The sequence below is a fragment of the Arvicola amphibius genome, chromosome 8 (genome assembly GCF_903992535.2).
Source record: "Arvicola amphibius chromosome 8, mArvAmp1.2, whole genome shotgun sequence".
Classification (NCBI taxonomy): Eukaryota; Metazoa; Chordata; class Mammalia; order Rodentia; family Cricetidae; genus Arvicola; species Arvicola amphibius.
This window is the reverse complement of record NC_052054.1, coordinates 100,829,145-100,846,149: the sequence shown is the minus strand read 5'-3', so window position 1 is coordinate 100,846,149 and position 17,005 is coordinate 100,829,145. Positions and strand designations below refer to the sequence as shown.

At 41.8% G+C, this 17,005-nt stretch overlaps 1 protein-coding gene across 1 annotated transcript; it reads left to right on the top strand.

Annotated features, from left to right (window-relative positions):
- Positions 1 to 973: 973 nt before the first annotated feature.
- On the top strand, positions 974 to 15,866 carry Rbm44 (RNA binding motif protein 44). Its single transcript, XM_038340160.1, has 14 exons — positions 974 to 1,046; positions 2,771 to 4,245; positions 4,498 to 4,556; positions 5,513 to 5,683; positions 6,338 to 6,521; positions 6,604 to 6,626; positions 6,741 to 6,825; positions 9,471 to 9,585; positions 10,181 to 10,309; positions 11,492 to 11,571; positions 11,669 to 11,739; positions 13,648 to 13,933; positions 15,483 to 15,628; positions 15,743 to 15,866. Exons 1-14 carry the CDS (start codon positions 974 to 976, stop codon positions 15,864 to 15,866), a joined length of 3,021 nt encoding a protein of 1,006 aa, XP_038196088.1.
- The last annotated feature ends 1,139 nt before the right edge of the window (positions 15,867 to 17,005 follow it).

The following is a 17,005-nucleotide window of genomic DNA, read 5'->3' as shown; positions in this document are numbered from 1 at the left end:
CTTTGAGATTTTACTGTGACATCTTAAGGACCTGGCTGTGGTGGTTGAATAAGAATAGCCCTTGTCGTCCCATATATAGGGAGAAAACTCTTTTGGTAGGATTAGGAGGTATGGTCTTTTTAAAAGACATGTTCTTCTGAGTGTGCTTTGAAGTTTCACAAGCCCATGCCAGGCCCAGACTCGCTCTCTTCCCACTGCCTGTGAATCAGGATGTAGAACTCTCAGCTACTTCTCCAGCACCGTACCTATCTGTGTGCCTGCCCTGCTCCCTGCCATGATGATAATGGTCTAAGCCTCTGAAACTGTAAGCAAGCTCCCAATTGAATGCTTGCTTTCATAACGGGTGCCTTGGCCATGGTGTCTCTTCACAGCCATAGAACAGTGACTAAGACACCTGTCCTTATTATGTTTCATGTACTATAGAAATTTAAAAGATTATCTTGTGTCTTGCTTGAGGTTTTTGATGTTGTTTGTTTCTTTGTTTTTAACATAATTATTGATTCTTTGGTAATTTCACATCATGCACCCCAGTCCTGCTCAGTCCCTCCATAGAGGTGGATGTTTGTGTGTGTGTGTGTGTGTGTGTGTGTGTGTGTGTGTGTGTGTAAATTCAGACTTTTAAAACAGTTATTCAAAAAAGCTGGAGATGTTGCTTAGTTGATAGTGTTTACACAAAGCCCTGGCTTTAATCCACAATTCTCCATAAGTCTGAGAGTTTGGAGACAGGTGGGTCAGCAATTCAAGTTCATTCGTGGCTACATAGTGAATCTGAGGCCAGTTTGGGACACATGGAGACCCTGTCCAAGAGAAAAGGTTACTCGGGTGTTCCACTTGTTTAATGTTCATTGACTCTGATAGTAGAATCTTTGACTATAACTGCTGCTTTGTTTATTTCTAAGTTTTTTTTTAACTCTGTGCCAGGTATACTAATAGTTCAATGTTATACCTTTTCTAGAATGTACATCTTTGAACTATGCAGGCTACTTCAGTGATAGAAACCGATTCTGATAAAAACTACCATAAAAATGGAGGAAACCTCCACAAAGGTAAGGAGAAGGTGCTCGCTATAAACAAAGGTTTCTCGTCAGGGTTGCTGTTTTAAAGGTAAGGAGAAGGTGCTCGCTATAAACAAAGGTTTCCCGTCAGGGTTGCTGTTTTAAAGCCTCTCCCAGCAAGCTACAATTCAGCACACTTTTAACTTTGCCGGTTTCCTCCTGGGTTTATGGTAGTTGTGGACAAACTGCTTTTATAATTATGTAGAAGAAAAGGTGACCTTGTAAGTCTTTGTAAGACCAATCTGTTTAAATTTTGGTATAAGACAGAATAAAAAGTTAAAAATGACCAATATATTAACTTATTTATAGGCATAAAAATCAAATGATCAGTGTCCCGGATGTATGAAAATAACTCCTGTGTGAGTCTATGTTTATTGCAGCTTGCTGAGCATTTAATCTGCATCTTTTATCAGTAACCTCCAATCCCTCACCTGGGCTACTTTTCCCTTCCCTCCCCTGTGTCTGCTCTTCATGGCGGTCCCTCTCTTTAGTGCCAACTATTCCCATTCAGATGTAATGTCCAGTGAATCTTAGAGTGGTGCTTGAGCAGGTAATGGCCAGTTGGTGGGTCATGAAATAAAGTAAGCTAATTGTATTTTTTTTTTTAGTGAAATGAAATAGAAAATCCCAGAATGCATTGGCCGAAGAGTAATTACTGCTTTATAAGCCTTTTGTTTCACGTCTGTGCACAGTACGTGTGTTATTCAGTAGCCTCTCTAGTCTTACTTCTGCATTCTTTATCTACCTGCTTTCCAAGCTTCTTAGCAGGCACTTTCCAAGGCTCAGTCATGACTCCCCTTTCCCGAGACTTGCAGTGACTTTCCCATCCCTCAGGATAAGAGCCAGCCATCCTTGGCACCTTACCCATTTGCCATCCTTCTCTCAGACATCTCTTCTACTCCTGCAAGGGCCACGTTCATTCATACAGCCAGCTGCACTTGTTGGATTTATCTAAGATAAAGTTTTCCATTTTGTTTGAAAACACTTGTCAAATGTAAAGTTTTCCCCCAAATCTGTCCTTTCTTTCTCCTCTTCCATTAGCACAATGGTCAAAACTTAACTGTGGTAGGTTTTTTGTGTTTATGTGTAACCCTTAGGAAATCCATAAGCTGTGAGGGCAACACTAGTGTCCTCTTGTCCTCATGTACACACTGCCTATAACTGACCCCAGTAGATACCCCAAAATTTATTACATGCAATTTTTTAAAAACTTATGAGACCTATTCACAAGTGAAGTGACTGCCCTATATAGGAAAGACTTCTCACCACTGAAAGAGTTCAGAAAGCATCTTGGCACTTACATCACCTTGAATATCAACTGCAGATTATTTTCTCATAGTTCTGGGGCTGGAATTGTGAGATTGAGATGCCAGAGGATGCTATCTCATCCTAGCTGGTAAATGGTTCCTATTTTATCTTCAGATGATGGGTGACTTGATGCTGTGTTTTAAGGAGGACTAACCCTGTGGTGAGGGTCCTACACTCGTGCTCTCCAGAGACCATCTTTAATAACCAGCACAATGGGGATAGGACTTCAGAGTGCTTGTTTGGAAGATGAGTCTCAGTTTATTTTAGTTACTATAAGGGGTGTTTGTATTTGTCATTTATGATGTAAAATAGCCTAGCATTTGGAGGCGCTAGGACCAGATATGTCTAGTCTCTGCCAGTGTTTAGTTTCTGTAATGTTGTTAACATTCTTTCACTTTTTTGAACAGATAAGCCTAAGAAAGAAAATGTGTTATTTTCCAATGGTTGCAATGAAGTCCAATCAGCTTTTCCTGATGGTGAATGGGATTCCTTGGCAGCAGAACAGAGTGCTAGTGACAGAGACACCAGCAGTACTGACAAGACAGGTTTATTAGAACCGTCTTTTCCAGCAAGTCAAGATACTAATGGAGAGAGTAATTTCTCTCAGTCGAGTGAATTTGAAGACAGTATTGACTATGCTTTTTTGAATGAAACATACTCTATACATTGTTCAGAATCAAAACTCAAGAATGAAAATCTTCCACGTTTATATTCAGAATTACGTCCTGAAGTACACAAAAAAGTGGAGACATTTTTTGACATTTCAGGACCTCAAGGTGATACCAGTGTTAGACTGGAAAGGAGCCATGGGGCTCCGGCTGGAGGCGTGGACGACGACTCCCTGCAGGAGTACCACAGTGCGGAGCAGGGGAGCACAAGTGCACTCTCACCTTTTGACCCAGCTAAAACAGTTAGCAAAGCGAATCTAGATGTCAGCGAGTTGAAAACATCAGGCTCTGGCATTAAATGTGTTGGCAATTTAGAAGCTAATCATGTTAAATTGGAGAGTGTTCCTAGCCCCTCTTTGGAGTCACTTAATGTTTCTGCACAACAATGTTTGCCTCATTCCTCTAAATCTCAGAGTTCTGATACGTCAAAAGGATATCATCAGCTAAAATTTGAAAAGTGTAAGGAACAAGAGATTGGTTTACTAAACCGTAAAGCGTTTGATGATATTTTTCAGAGAAGCAGCTCTCCCATAAACCTTCAGAAAGTACCCCAAACTAAAATGTATGCTAAAGAAATGAAATCTCAGACAGCTGAAAGTAAAGATTTTTGTGGAAATAGAGTTTCCCAGAACAAAACGTTACAATGCTCTGAGAGCCCGATCTCGTTTCCTCAGGATCAAGCCCTTGGGACACAACTGAAGGCTAATAATCCTCACCAGACTACTGGGGCTTCCATTTTTGATGACTCAGTCATTTCTCTCTGTGGCTCTTTGCAATACAAAAGCCCCCCTGGGCCAGGCTTTTTTTCTTTTGAGCTACCAAAGGTAGCAGTCACAGATACTCAGGCAGAAGTAGAGGACAGCTGCCTACGCCCTGTAAAAAGTGCCGCAGATAAAACGTGCTCTCGTGATATGCAGGAAGAGTGTCTTAAGTCAGTGCCAGATGCAGCCAGCTGTTCGCTTCTGGTTCAGCCAACACTGGATGCCAGCAGAGGGGCAAATGCAAGATCTTCTGTGCTGTCTGCATCAAGCAGCTCGGAGATGCCAGTGAGAAGACAGCCTGATGAGTGGCACCGTGAGAAACAAAGTGTAGCCTGTAATACCGACTGGTCATGCAGACAGGATTGCAGGGACTCACAGTCGACTGCACCAAAAGGACCAGGAAGGTCACTCTCAATGGACTCTCTCAAGCCTAGTGGGAATTCCCTGAATGAGGTAAAACCAGTAATATTAAAACCTTAATCTGCAAATTTTAGAAGGTGTGCAAATGGGATTCCATTCATTTGGAATCTTAGTGCCAATGCCAGCTCAAGGGCTAGGGTGGCAGTGTGCCACCATTCTGTCTTCTGGTGGCAGATGTTGTCGCAAAATTGTTTCAAACTTTGTTTTTACATTTTGCCATTTAGAACGCCACATGAACATTCCTTTTTGACATATATTTATAATTTTATTTTATATTGTTTTCAGAATTCCTTGGAATTAAGAAAAACATTTGATGCCACAGACAGAAAGAAACACCTTGAGAGGTAGGCTAGCTGTATAAGCTTACACGAGTATATGGGGAAACTCAAAATTGTGTTTATTTTCTGTGTAGCATATTTAGCCATCAAGAATTAAAGGGGCTTTAAGAAATTTGACATCTGGGCCACTCCTGCTATATATAGCAGCTATACTGTAGCAACACAGGATGTTGGAAATTCTCACGAAGAGCCTGTGGTTCCCAGCATTTCTTCAGACAGAAAAGCATCTTCTTCCCTCACTCAGGCCCGCTGCATCCATACTAATTCAGTTCCTTTTCCTTTCTTTTGAGTCACACATAAATTGACCCAACTAACATCTTAGAGGAAGTGCCACATATTTGAAGAGATACATAGATACATTCTATGAAGTATTGTTAAACCTAAGCTTATTCATCATTGGTTTTACTTTGCATTTATTAATAACCCAAAAGACAATTTGGAGCCAGAAAGTGGGAGTGGAAGAAACTCATTACCATACTCAGAAATCATGTACCATTTTTTTCCATTTTTCTAATGAGTTTAGTCTGGTATCCCAAAGCTAGAAAACTAAATTTAAAAATGAAACTTTCAAAACAGTCATGTCCCTATAGCTTCCCATTTTTAGGAGGAATTGAATTAAACCACGGGGAAACATAAAAAAATATAAAATCTGGCTGGGTGTGGTGGTACATACCTTTAATCCCAGCACTGGGAGGGATAGGCAGACAAGTCTCTTGAGTTTGAGGCCAGCCTGGTTTACAGAGTGAGGTCCAGGGTGGCCAGGGCTACACACAGAAACCCTGTCTTGAAAAGTTTTTTTTAAAGGTTAAAGTGTGTTTGTAGAAAGAGGTCATCACTGCTGTGGAGTATGTCAGAATCTTACCTGGCACTCTTATGTTAATGTGGAGTATGTGGGAGTCTTACCTGGCTCTCTTATGTTAATGTGGAGTATGTGGGAGTCTTACCTGGCTCTCATGTTCAAGGGCGGTTCAGCTTGGTGAAGAGACGAGTTCCCTGTCCACGTGCTGCGAGAGAACTGCTGCGAGGGCCGTGAGGGCAGAGGTGCAGCTTCTGGATGTCTGCTACCAGACGTGCCAGCGCCACTGCAGCCACCTCTACAGACTGGTGATGGAAAACAGAGCAGGCCTCAATAGGTGCTCATCTGTTTTAAATCTAGATGTTCTTAAGATGTATCACTCTGACTTTATTCTAGAAATCTGTTTTCAGTTTTTGAAAGACAAAACATAGGCTTTAATTTTATCAGTTACCTTGAGAGTAATAAATTTAGGGCTGGAGAGATTGCTCAGACACTAAAGACTAGGCTCAACAATATAAGTAATAAACTTCAAAAGAACTTCTTTTCCTGGGTGTGATTTAGCACTTGGGAGGCAGAGGCAGGAGCATGACTCAGCTGGAGGTCAGCCTAGTCTACCTAGTGAGTTCCAGTCCAGCCAGGGCTACATTTTGAGATTTGTATCAAAAATCAAAAGTAAACAAAACACAATTAAATGTCATGGTGAGGTGTGGTTGTAGTAATTAATCCAGCAAAATAAATGGGTTTGCTGTTTGTTTATAAAAGTCCAAGTAAGGGTAAAGTCAGTTGGTGTGTCTGCATGGTATTCTGTCACATTCTTTCTGGCTTACCTTTCAAGGGTTGCTAATACTAGCCCTAGAAAATATATCTACTGTGGTTCATTTAACAGGGAAAATCATAGATCTAGTAGAGCTTGAACTAAGTATGTGGTACCGTGTTAGTGTTAGGTGAGTGACGTGAGCCTAAATAATGTAATTCTGTGAACTTTGAATAGGAATTTACCAAGTAATTCTGCCAAGAAGGAATTAGGATCAACACTGCTATCTGTTTTGGGAGACTTGAAAGTTAGGTACATGAACTTAAAAGAAAAGGTCCACAAGGGCATACCGCTGGAGGAGCTGCCCCCGCTGTCAGTGGAGTCCAAACTGTTATCTGCCTTCTCCGATTTTGCTTCCAGGGTATGTATGTGTTCTAGAATAAAGTGCTAACTTTGTTCTGACAGAAAACGTACTAAATCTGGTTTTCTCCCCTTGTTTCTAGCTAATAGAAGAAGAGGCATGTGGGTAATTACAATTTTATCTAACATAGAACTTAACCTGCTTTAAAAACTACTTAAGCCTTTTATCTAAATTCTCTGTTTCCTTTTGAGAACATTTAAGGAATGTGTATCTGTTCAGCCTTTCAGGAGCAAATTCTGAGCGGGATAATCAAAGTGTACCTGATGTTGATACTTCTCCAAGCCTAGAAACGACATTGTCCCAGGTAAGGATTGGAGCACAAGTGCACATGATTGTGTGTGCAGATGTGTATGCACGTGTGCTCAGCCTCAGGTATTCTTCAGGAGTCACTCACATGTGCTTTTGTGGAGGTAGGGTAAGAGGACACGCGTCACAGTAGGCATGTTCCAGATTAATTACTGAAACCACACCTCGCCATGACATTGAATTGTGTTTTGTTTACTTTTGATTCTTGATACAAATCTCAAAATGTAGCCCTGGCAGACTGGAACTCACTAGGTAGACTGGGCTGGGCTCAGCGCTGTATTATGCCAGGCTAGCTGACTGCAAACTTCCCAGGCAGTTGTCTGGTCGCCATCTCTATCTTCAGTATGAGATCTGGGGTGACAGACGTATTCTGCTCTACCTGGCTTTTACGTGGTTTTAGTATCTCCTCAGTGCTGGGACTGCAGCTGGGCCATCATGCCCAGCTTTTTACATGATCACATTTGGGTACCCATGTTTGCACAGCAAGCACTGTGCCAGCTAAGCTCCGCTCCACCATCTCATCCATTTAAGCCTTTAGTAGATATCCTCTAAGTAAACAGTGACTCTCAGAAGTGCTCCCTCCCTTCTTCCCACTCCACTGACTAACTTCCTGGACCCTCATGTGAGAAATTGACTGAGCAGAAGGAGTGGGTTAGGCCCAGTCTTGTTCAGGTAGTTGTCATAAATATGATGAGGAAGGTAACATGTAAGTCATCAGAAATCTAGAGGCTGTAGGTGAAAGGAATAGGCAAGCCATTATGCATTACCGGTGTCATCATGAGCCAGAGGGGCACACTGCTGTTTAGCTCTCATTTTGTGAGGTATAGGAATGCTTTTATTTTGGACAAGGAAAGTATTAATTCTTCCCTTATGAGATACGTTTTGGGCTTTCCTCAACTTGTCCTATTCCCCTAAGAATAACCCTAAGAAAGGTGGTTAACTGTCAGATAGAAACACAGTGCAGCCGGGCGTGGTGGCACATATCCACAATATCAGCACTCAGGAGTCTGGCGAGAGGATCACAAGTTTGATGCCAGTGCAGTCATGCCCTGTAGTGAGATACTGTCTGAAAAATGAAGAAATGGGTAAATAAGAACCCTGAAGATTGTAGAGTGGCACAGAACCCAACTCCTTAGCAAGTACAAAGGCAGTTCTGCTTCCTGACTGACATGCAGAATGAGAAGTAAAGTACTTGCTTTCTGCTAAGAAATTGTGCAAACAAATGATATTGGGAGACCATTACGCTGGGAAACGTGTCTTTAAAAGGAAGAAATAATAGATTCAAAGCTAAATTTTGCATGCTCAGATTTGTTACATACTTTTTAATCTGTCCATTTACCAGTCCATGCTGTTTTCCAGTGGCAGTGTCGCTACAGAACAGCCTGTTGATTCAGGGGGAGACTCTTAGGCTACAAGGAGTGCTGCAGGGGACACGGCTGTTGTAGAACACTGTCTAGCATGTGTAAAGCCCCATCCTTAGTGAATGGAATGAATGAATGAAATTTCTGCCCTGGCAATGCTGAAGCATGCATGGGCAGCCCGTATATGGCAGTTCTTTTGAACTTGTCCATATTGGGTTTCATGGTCTAAGTGGATGAGAACGACTGACCAGGTCTCTTCCTCAAGAGGGCACCAGATCTCATTACAGAGGGTTGTGAGCCACCATGTGGTTGCTGGGAATTGATCTCAGGACCTTTGGAAAAACAGGCAGTGGTCTTAACCACTGAGCCATCTCTCCAGCTCCCATCCTTAATACTGCCAAAAAAAATTCTTTTAAGCAATAGGAAAATTTAAGTGCAATATAATATAGTTTTGTAGTCTTAGTTTTGACTATAAAACAATATTAGGTTACTTTTTTATTTTGTAGTGTGTGTGTGTGTGTGTGTGTGTGTGTGTGTGTGTGTGTGTGTGTGCAGGCATGTGTATGACTGTACATGTAGAGGTCAGGACAGCTTCTAGGGGTCAGTTCTCTCATCACATCATGTGGGTCCTAGAGATCAAACTCGGGTTGTCAGTCTTAGTGACAAGCATCTTCACCCCATGAGCATCTCACTGGCCCTGAAGTTACATGATGCCTGTAAGGTTAAATTAGTTGGTTGTAAAAGACTGCATGCTGGTAGGTGTTGTCTTCATAGGCTAGCGTAGTTACTCTTTGATGTTCCTTTGTGGCTTCTTTAGATTACTCTGCATTTTTGTTTGTTGGGGTTGGGTTGGGTTTTTGTTTGCATTTTCTGCTATTAATGATCAAACACAAGCCGTCACATATGCTAGGTAAACACTACCCTTCAATCTACCCTAGCCTACAAGTGGCTTTCTTTTCAAGAAAATTTAAATGTAGAGAACAACTCAGGTCTACATATAGGGTTTTTATTTCCCATAAATGAAAGCTTATACATCGAAGTGTTACTGTCTTAAAAATCATAAATACCTGTAGCATCACTGCACACAGCAATAGAACCTCAAATCTTACTGACGTGAATCAACAACCTATACGGCATATTTTTACTGCAAAGTCAGATGATAATATTTTTCTGCCATAGCCTTCATTATTTGGAGGGCAAAATAATGCATGTAATGAGTGCCTGTCACCAGGTAGAATGCAGTTTCCGTTAGTCCTTATCTTTCTGTTTTATTAATCCTCAGATGTCCGTTGTATCTGACAATAGTCATCCTAAACAAGATGAATCACCCGTGAATAATGGTTTTAAAAATGGTGATATAAACATAGACTTTACTCAGCTGAAGCTCGATGATAAAGGTAAGGATGAAAATGTGTTGTTTGTGTAGCTTCCAAAAAACAAGCAATGTTGGGCATGGTGGCACACACCTTTAATCCAGCACTCAGGAGGTAGAAGCAGGCACTCTGTGAGCTCAAGGCCAGCCTGGGGTATATAGTGCATTCCAGGACAGACAGACATAGTGAGACTCTGCCTCCAAAAACCAAAAAACAATATTTAAAATGTTCCCAGTCTTTACTAGTTTTTCTTTCAAAGTTTATAATTCAGATGATTATTAATTTTAATGAGCTGAAGAGCTGCAGCGTGTTTACTGAGTTTATTAAGTGAAAAATAACTTCATTAATAGTAGCTGATGAAAGTGAGGGAAGAAATCTTTTGATTGACTGGGCGTCAGTGTTGAGTGAAGGGAAACTGGGGAGCTGAAGCCTCAGGCTGAAGAGCTTTGTGTTTGGTACCTGCTGACAGACTGGAGTAGAGACTGCCTGGCTCTCTGTTCCCTGATGCTCATCTCTAGGTCACCAGTAAAAGCCATCCTTGCCTTGACAGAGCTGTTTACAGCCATGTTCCTGAGAGGCAGATATGTAAGCTCATGGTTCCCTGTGCTCAATGCCTTAGAATACAGAAGCATTCGTGAAGTCAGCGAAGACTGGTTTGATGCAACGGAGAGGCTGACTGGAGTTGACTTCTCAGGAACTCAGGAAAATGGAATCGAACACGATGGGTGGAACCCAAAGAGTCCATTAGGTTGGTTCTTCAGAACTGCAGGAGATCATAACCTAACTTATCTAAAAATGGTGGTTACTTCTGTACGGCTTTGTACTTTTGTTCTTCTTTGTATCTGTTGCTTATTTTTAAAAAGGGAGAAAATTGGACAGTTGGGGGTGACTTTTAAAGAGCGTACACTTATTAAATTCTCGTTTCTTGAGACCCATGCTCAGCCCACAGGACTGAGCAGGTTTCCTGCCCTGGTGACAGGAGAGATGGGTAGGAGGTGCTTCTGAGTCTTAGGCACTGCTGTTTGCTGCTCTAGCTCTTGACTCCAGTGTTAGCATCTAAACTGTGAAGAGAGGGCTTCTTCGTTTTCTCTCCAGATAGATGAGCAGATTAGTATGCTAATGAGGAAAGCAAGGTCTTAGTAGCCATGAGAGACTGCCTGGACCCAACGCTGCCTCTTAATAGATGAGTAACTGAAGCTGCCAAACCAAAACTCCTCTTAGAAGACAAAAATAATCGTTGTAGCCAGCATCGTTTTGTTTTCACGGCCATTTCAAGAGGCAAAGCTACCCTTAACTAGTTATGAAAAATGGGATTCATAGGGTTTTTCATTATTACATAAATATTTAAAAAATCTGTGGTGCTTGCTTTTTCTATTTGGGATTTTGTTTTCTTTCGTTTTAAAGGTTACAGTGTGTATTCCAGGCTAGCTTTGAACTTGTGATCCTCATGCCTCAGCTTTCTCAATGCTGGGAATATGGGTGTGTACCAGCATACTTTGTTTAATGCTGATATCTTCTGACTTATTTTTAATTTATTTACTTTGTGGACTTGTGGGGGGTATGTATGTACCATGGCATGCATATAGAGGTCAGAGGACAACTTAAAAGAGTTCATTGTCTCCTCCTACCATGTGATTCCTAAAGACAGGACTCAAATTGTCAGGCTTGGCAGTAAGTACATTTACCTGCCGTCAAGACTGATGATGATCCACATGGGTAGAGTGAGAACCGGCTCCTCTAAGTTGTCCTTTGACTTCCACACAGGTGCACTATGGCATGCACATGCCCATGCACATACAAGACACAAAGTCATTAAGTAAGCTCTGTAGTTAACTGGAAAGAAAATGAAATATTTAACATTGTTGACATTTTTGTTTAAAATATTGCTGTCACGGTGGACATTTCTGTGATATATTTTTTTCTATATCAGAAATGAAGAATGGTGAGTTGCTTCGAAGAAGTAAAGGCTTTTTGATCCATGTTGGTGGTCTTTGCCCTTCTGTATCTGAGGTGTGTCCAGAATTTCTTGAGGGGCTTCACTTTCAAATTTACAGATTTTTGCAGTATCTTTTCAGTCTTTCACAAATTTTATTTTTTCTTCTTTTAGGATGACTTAAGGTCTCATTTCCAGAAATACCAAGTTTCTGAAATTTCAATTTATGATTCTACTAATTACAGGTATGTTACCCTAATTCAACAAATGTGCATTACTGTACGCCTGCTGTGCAGCAGATGAGCACGCAGGCACCACTCCACGCGGGAGCCCAGACTGAGCAGCCAGCTGCAGCAGCCAGCTGGGGTTCTTAGTGCTCCTTCTCTCCAGTGCGTCTTCCTCCTGAGAGTGGCTATGCTGGGCAGTCATCCGGCTGCTGAGATGACGGTGTCCACTGTCGCGCAGCTTCCTGTGTGGACAGGAGGATTGACTGATCTTTACATTTATGTGGCTGTATGCCGTGTCATAGCAGAAGCAGAGTTACGAAATGTGCTCAAGAAAAGGACTGTTTGAACCCCAGCTCCTTCAGTAACTTGAAGGAATTTGAATGGGTGACTTGACCTCTCTGAGTCTCAGGTTCTTTGCAAGATGGGGATAAGGATAATAAATAGTGTCGTTGTCATGCTAGGAGTCGGCTGTGTAAAGCACCAGGAGTAAAGACAGAAAGCTGCCTTGGAAGGGAACGTTTGACTCAGTTATTTCTGACCTTAGTTACTTCTGCATTGTTTTGTATTTTTAGGTAGGTGGCTGCATTGCCCATCTGTGGTTTCAGGGAGGGCATGCGTGTGGGTGTGCATGCGTGTGCGTATGTGTGTGAGTGTATACGTTTATGTGTGAGTGTGTGTGAGTGTGTACGTATGTGTGTGAGTGTGTACGTGTATGTGTGAGTGAGTATGTGTGTGAGTGTGTACGTGTCGCTACTTCGACATTCATGGATTACTCACAGCATTCAGTTACAGAGAATTATGTCATGGAGATACTTCACTGTTCCTGCCATGAAAATGATAGCTATTGATTTCAGAGGTCAAGATGTAAGAGGGATTTTGCTTGTGGTTAGAGACCTAAATTTGTAAAAGTGGGTGCTAATTTTTTTTGTTGTAGTCAATTAAAAATCTTACTGAGGTTTTTTCTTCCTTAAAATATATATTTTAGGTATAAATTTGGAAAATGCAGTTAAATATAAAAATATAAGGATATTTTAAAATTGTATACATAGTCCCATCATTTGGAAAAAAACTTTGCTTAAGGTTTGGTGTACATATGTCCATTAACACTGTGTAGAGATGTTGGCTTAACAGGAATGGCTCTGGCCCAGCTTTCTCAATTATGTAATTAAAATTCTGACTAGATTGTTTAGCTTTTTATAAACATATTTTCTCAGTACTGACTATAAATGCATTTTCATACATTCTGCTAAATATTTTCAAGTTTTACCTTTAACATTTAAGCCTTTGAGCCACCTGGAGTTTATATTTGTACATAAAAATTAACTTGAGCCAGGCGGTGGTAGCACACGTCTTTTATCCCAGCACTCGGGAAGCAGAGGCAGGCAGGTTTCTGTGAGTTCGAGGCTAGCATGGTCTATAGAGCGAGTTCTAGGACGACAGTTTCCAAACCTACACAGAGATAATCACTTGTCCCTAGGCCTCAGATCTGTACAAGTATATATATATATATATCATATAGACTGCAATTTTAAACATTAAATTTTAATATAATAAGTTATAATTATTACAGATTATTCTGTTTCCCCTTTCATTTTTTATGTATTCAGTTATCCTGGATAAACACATACTTATTTGGTAGTAAACACCTTTAATCTTAACCCTTGAGAGGCAGGGGCAGGCAAATCTCTGAGTTCAAGGCCAACCTGGTCTACCTAGCAAGCTCCAGGACAGCCAAGACTAAATAAGGAGAGACTCTGTCTCAAAAAACAAAACCCAGAAACAGTAAATGCCATCTACTTACCCAGCAAGTGTAAGAGCCTTTTTAGGATGAGGTAGCTATTCTTGTGAAAGCCATCTTAGTTTTTGCTAGAGTGAGCTGGAGTTGGTCATTCACAAAGGCCCTTGGTCTCTGCTCCGCTGTTTTAGATATGCATCTCTTGCTTTTGCAAAAACCAGTAATGCAAAGAAGGCTGTGAAGGAGATGAATGGCGTAGAAATCAACGGGAAGTCAGTGAACGTGCGGCTTGTGAAAATCCCTGGAGAGCACACACCACCACTCTTGTCCAGAAACGGGACTAGCACTAGTGTGAGTCATTTGGAGAAAAATAGCAACAAAGAAGGCACCTTCGCCTCTTCTGCTTGTAGACTGCCCAGAGCTAGGCCAAGGCAGCTGGAGTCTGAACAGGACAGTGAGTTTCCTCCCTTGGACCAGGTTAGTTTTCCTAAGCCTTGCGCTGCACTGCTAGGAGTGCTGCTGTAATGGCAGCCCTCCTGTCGGCACAGCGGAGGAGTAGACGGCTCTTATCTTGGCTCCACCCTAACCTGTATTTGCACAGCTGCAGTTGCTCTTGTCAGGAGATCTGGACGGCCCCGCCTAGCTTCAGAGGAGCAGGTTCTCTTCCTGGGTTCCCCGCACCTTCCACGGCCTTTGTCTCTTTACCCCGCACAGCACCACCCTAGCAGTCTCTCCCTCAGTGTTGTTAATCTTTACAGTAACCTTACCTCATGCTTCTCACAGCTACAAAACATAGTTGTTTCCTTTTCATAGCCTTCATATTCACCCATTCCTGGAATGTGGCGGCTTCACTCAGTAAAATATCTGGTATCCAGTGGACATTCTATAATTTTTTATGTTCATGACTTGTTGGTGTTCATGACTAGACACGTGCACTTGAGCAAATCCCCATCACTAAAACTAGAGCACAGCACCAGCATCCCAAAGCTCTTGTTCCGACACTTGCCACACGTGTCCTGACTCTGGTTGTCTGCGGATGCCTTTCCATTCTGACCATTCTCTTCCTGTAAAGCCCAGCAGGGTCCTGTTTGCTACTTGTCCTGTGTTTTATGGGCAAACTTTTCACTTAGGTAGCTTATGGCCATTGTCTTTATTTACTTGATCCTTTTTGTCCTTTAGTCTGAGTCATTCTCTAAGATCTCACTTTAACTCTTGAACCCATTGTCACCAGTGATCTCCCTGTTGGTGTTTCCTCTGTCTGCTGCCTTCTTGAGCACCTAGCCTCTTTGACATCGGCAGTCCCTTTTAAAATGCTCCCTTGAGGGGGGGGGGGGTGCAGGCCTTTAATCCCAGCACTTGGGAAGACAGAAGCAGGTGGGTCTCTGAGTTTGAGGCCAGCCTGGTCTATAGAGGAGTTCCAGGACAGCCAGGGCTTCAAACCCTGTCTTGAAAAAACAAAACAACCACAAAAAAAATGCCCCCATTCATTTCCCTGACACTTCATACTTAAGGTGGGTTTTAGGATCCACAGTTTTAGTCTACGGTGGGAGAGGAGGAAACAGGATATCCTGGGAGCTGAGCTAGATGTTTGGGAACTATGGTCCTCCCTCTGTGCACACAAGCACTTTGCTCTTGCAGCTGTCAGCTCCTATCTCTCTCTTCATGTGGGTTTTCTGTGCGCATGGTTGCGTTACCCCACATCACGTGACTAGCTATAGCGTTTTCAGCTGGGCTCCAGTTTGACTGGATTTGTTTACTCCATGGTCAGTTCCATAGGCAAGAACTCTACTTGACCCCAGCCTGTGAGCTTCATGTTCATTAGTCTGAAGACAACACTCTGGTCCAGTCTGCTGGGGCTGTGGGCATTGGGGTTGGCAGAGGGCAAGTGTAGAGCATGCTGCGGACTCTGGGTGCAAGTGTGTAGATAGAGAAGCTCCTGTTACCATATTTGATATACTTTTTTGTTCTCTCGCCTCTGTAGAAATTTCTTGTACCTCTTTTACTCATATTTTCAACATTTATTTAGGGTGTCAAGAAAAATTGTAACCAGATTGAATCTGCTCAGTTATTACCTGAGACACCTGTTCAGTTCATACCTTCAAATACATTGAACCTTCGCAGCTTCACCAAGATCATGAAGAGACTGGGTGAGCTGCATCCAGATATCAGCAGGTACTAACCAATGTTAGAACTTAACTTTATACTTGTGTGTGAAGCTGTAGTGTCAGAACCTCTGTTACATAGCTATTGGAGAAGTAGAATTGCTGTCTGTTTCCTCTTGTATAGAGACCACATTATAGAGGCTCTTCAGGAAGTGAGGATAAATCATAAAGGTTTTCTGAATGGTTTGTCCATCAATACCATTATCAAAATGACTTCATCTTTTCTGAGAAACTCGGCTTCACGTTAGGAATGAAGCAATACAGAGGTAAGGTAGTCATCTGCTTTTATACTTAAATATTAAAGATTTTAGTTTTTTATATCAAACTATTGATCTTACATTGAAACAACAATACAGTAGTAAAATATTACTACTAAAATATTAAAATATTACATTTTAAATCAAGGACACTGTGTTAGTTAACTGTTGATTTAAAGCATTGTATTGGCTACTTCGCTCCTATCTGGCAGAAACACTCTATAGGAGGGAGGGTCTGCTTCAGCTTCTTGTTTCTGAGGATATAGTCCATCATGGTGGGGATGGCGTGGCAGAAAGGCTCCCTGGTGGCCATTGTAGACAAGTTCCTTACAGCATGGCCAGACCGTGTGGTAGAGAAATAAACACTAAGGCTCCAAAGGCTCACTCTCCGGTTACCCATGTTAGCCAGCCAGACCTTTCTAGACAGCACTGCTTCCAGGCAGATGAGGTCTTGGTTAAACTCTGCCAGCATATTTTCAAATAATTTCAAGTTGTACAAAAGGAACCATGGACTAGAAAGTTCGTGGTGTGGGGTGTGCACACGTCAGTAGCTCAAGTCCCGAACAGTGAGTGACACTGACCAACACCTGGCTCCACCACGCTCCGTTCAGCCTCAGTAACTTTACTTCCTAGTGGAGGCCTAGTTCTGCAACTAGTTTAGTAACTCAATTAGTGATAGGATTCACCAGTGAATAGACTAAATGAATACATATGTTGGGTGATGGTGGCTCACACCTTTATTCCCAGCACTCAGGAGGCAGAGGCAGGTGGATCTCTCTGAGTTCTAAGCTAGCTTGGTCTACAGAGTGAATTCCAGGACAGCCAGAACTACATAATGAGACCTTGTCTTGAAAAACCAAACAAGTACAGATAATGTACAAGTTGAGTTATAAAATGAATAGGATAATAACAGCTAAGACCGTTAGGTAAGGTTTTCTGAAACGTATTTGGCATAATCAGTACATTTTATTGTTGATTTTTCTCTTGTATTCTTTTTTTTTTGTGACAAGGTGTTTTTTATTTTTTTATTTTTTTTATATGAGTATTTAGTTCTACTTTATTTTTTTTTCCTCATGGTTTATTTTTTTTATATTTAAAAATTTCCATCTCCTTCCCTCCTCCTCGCCCCT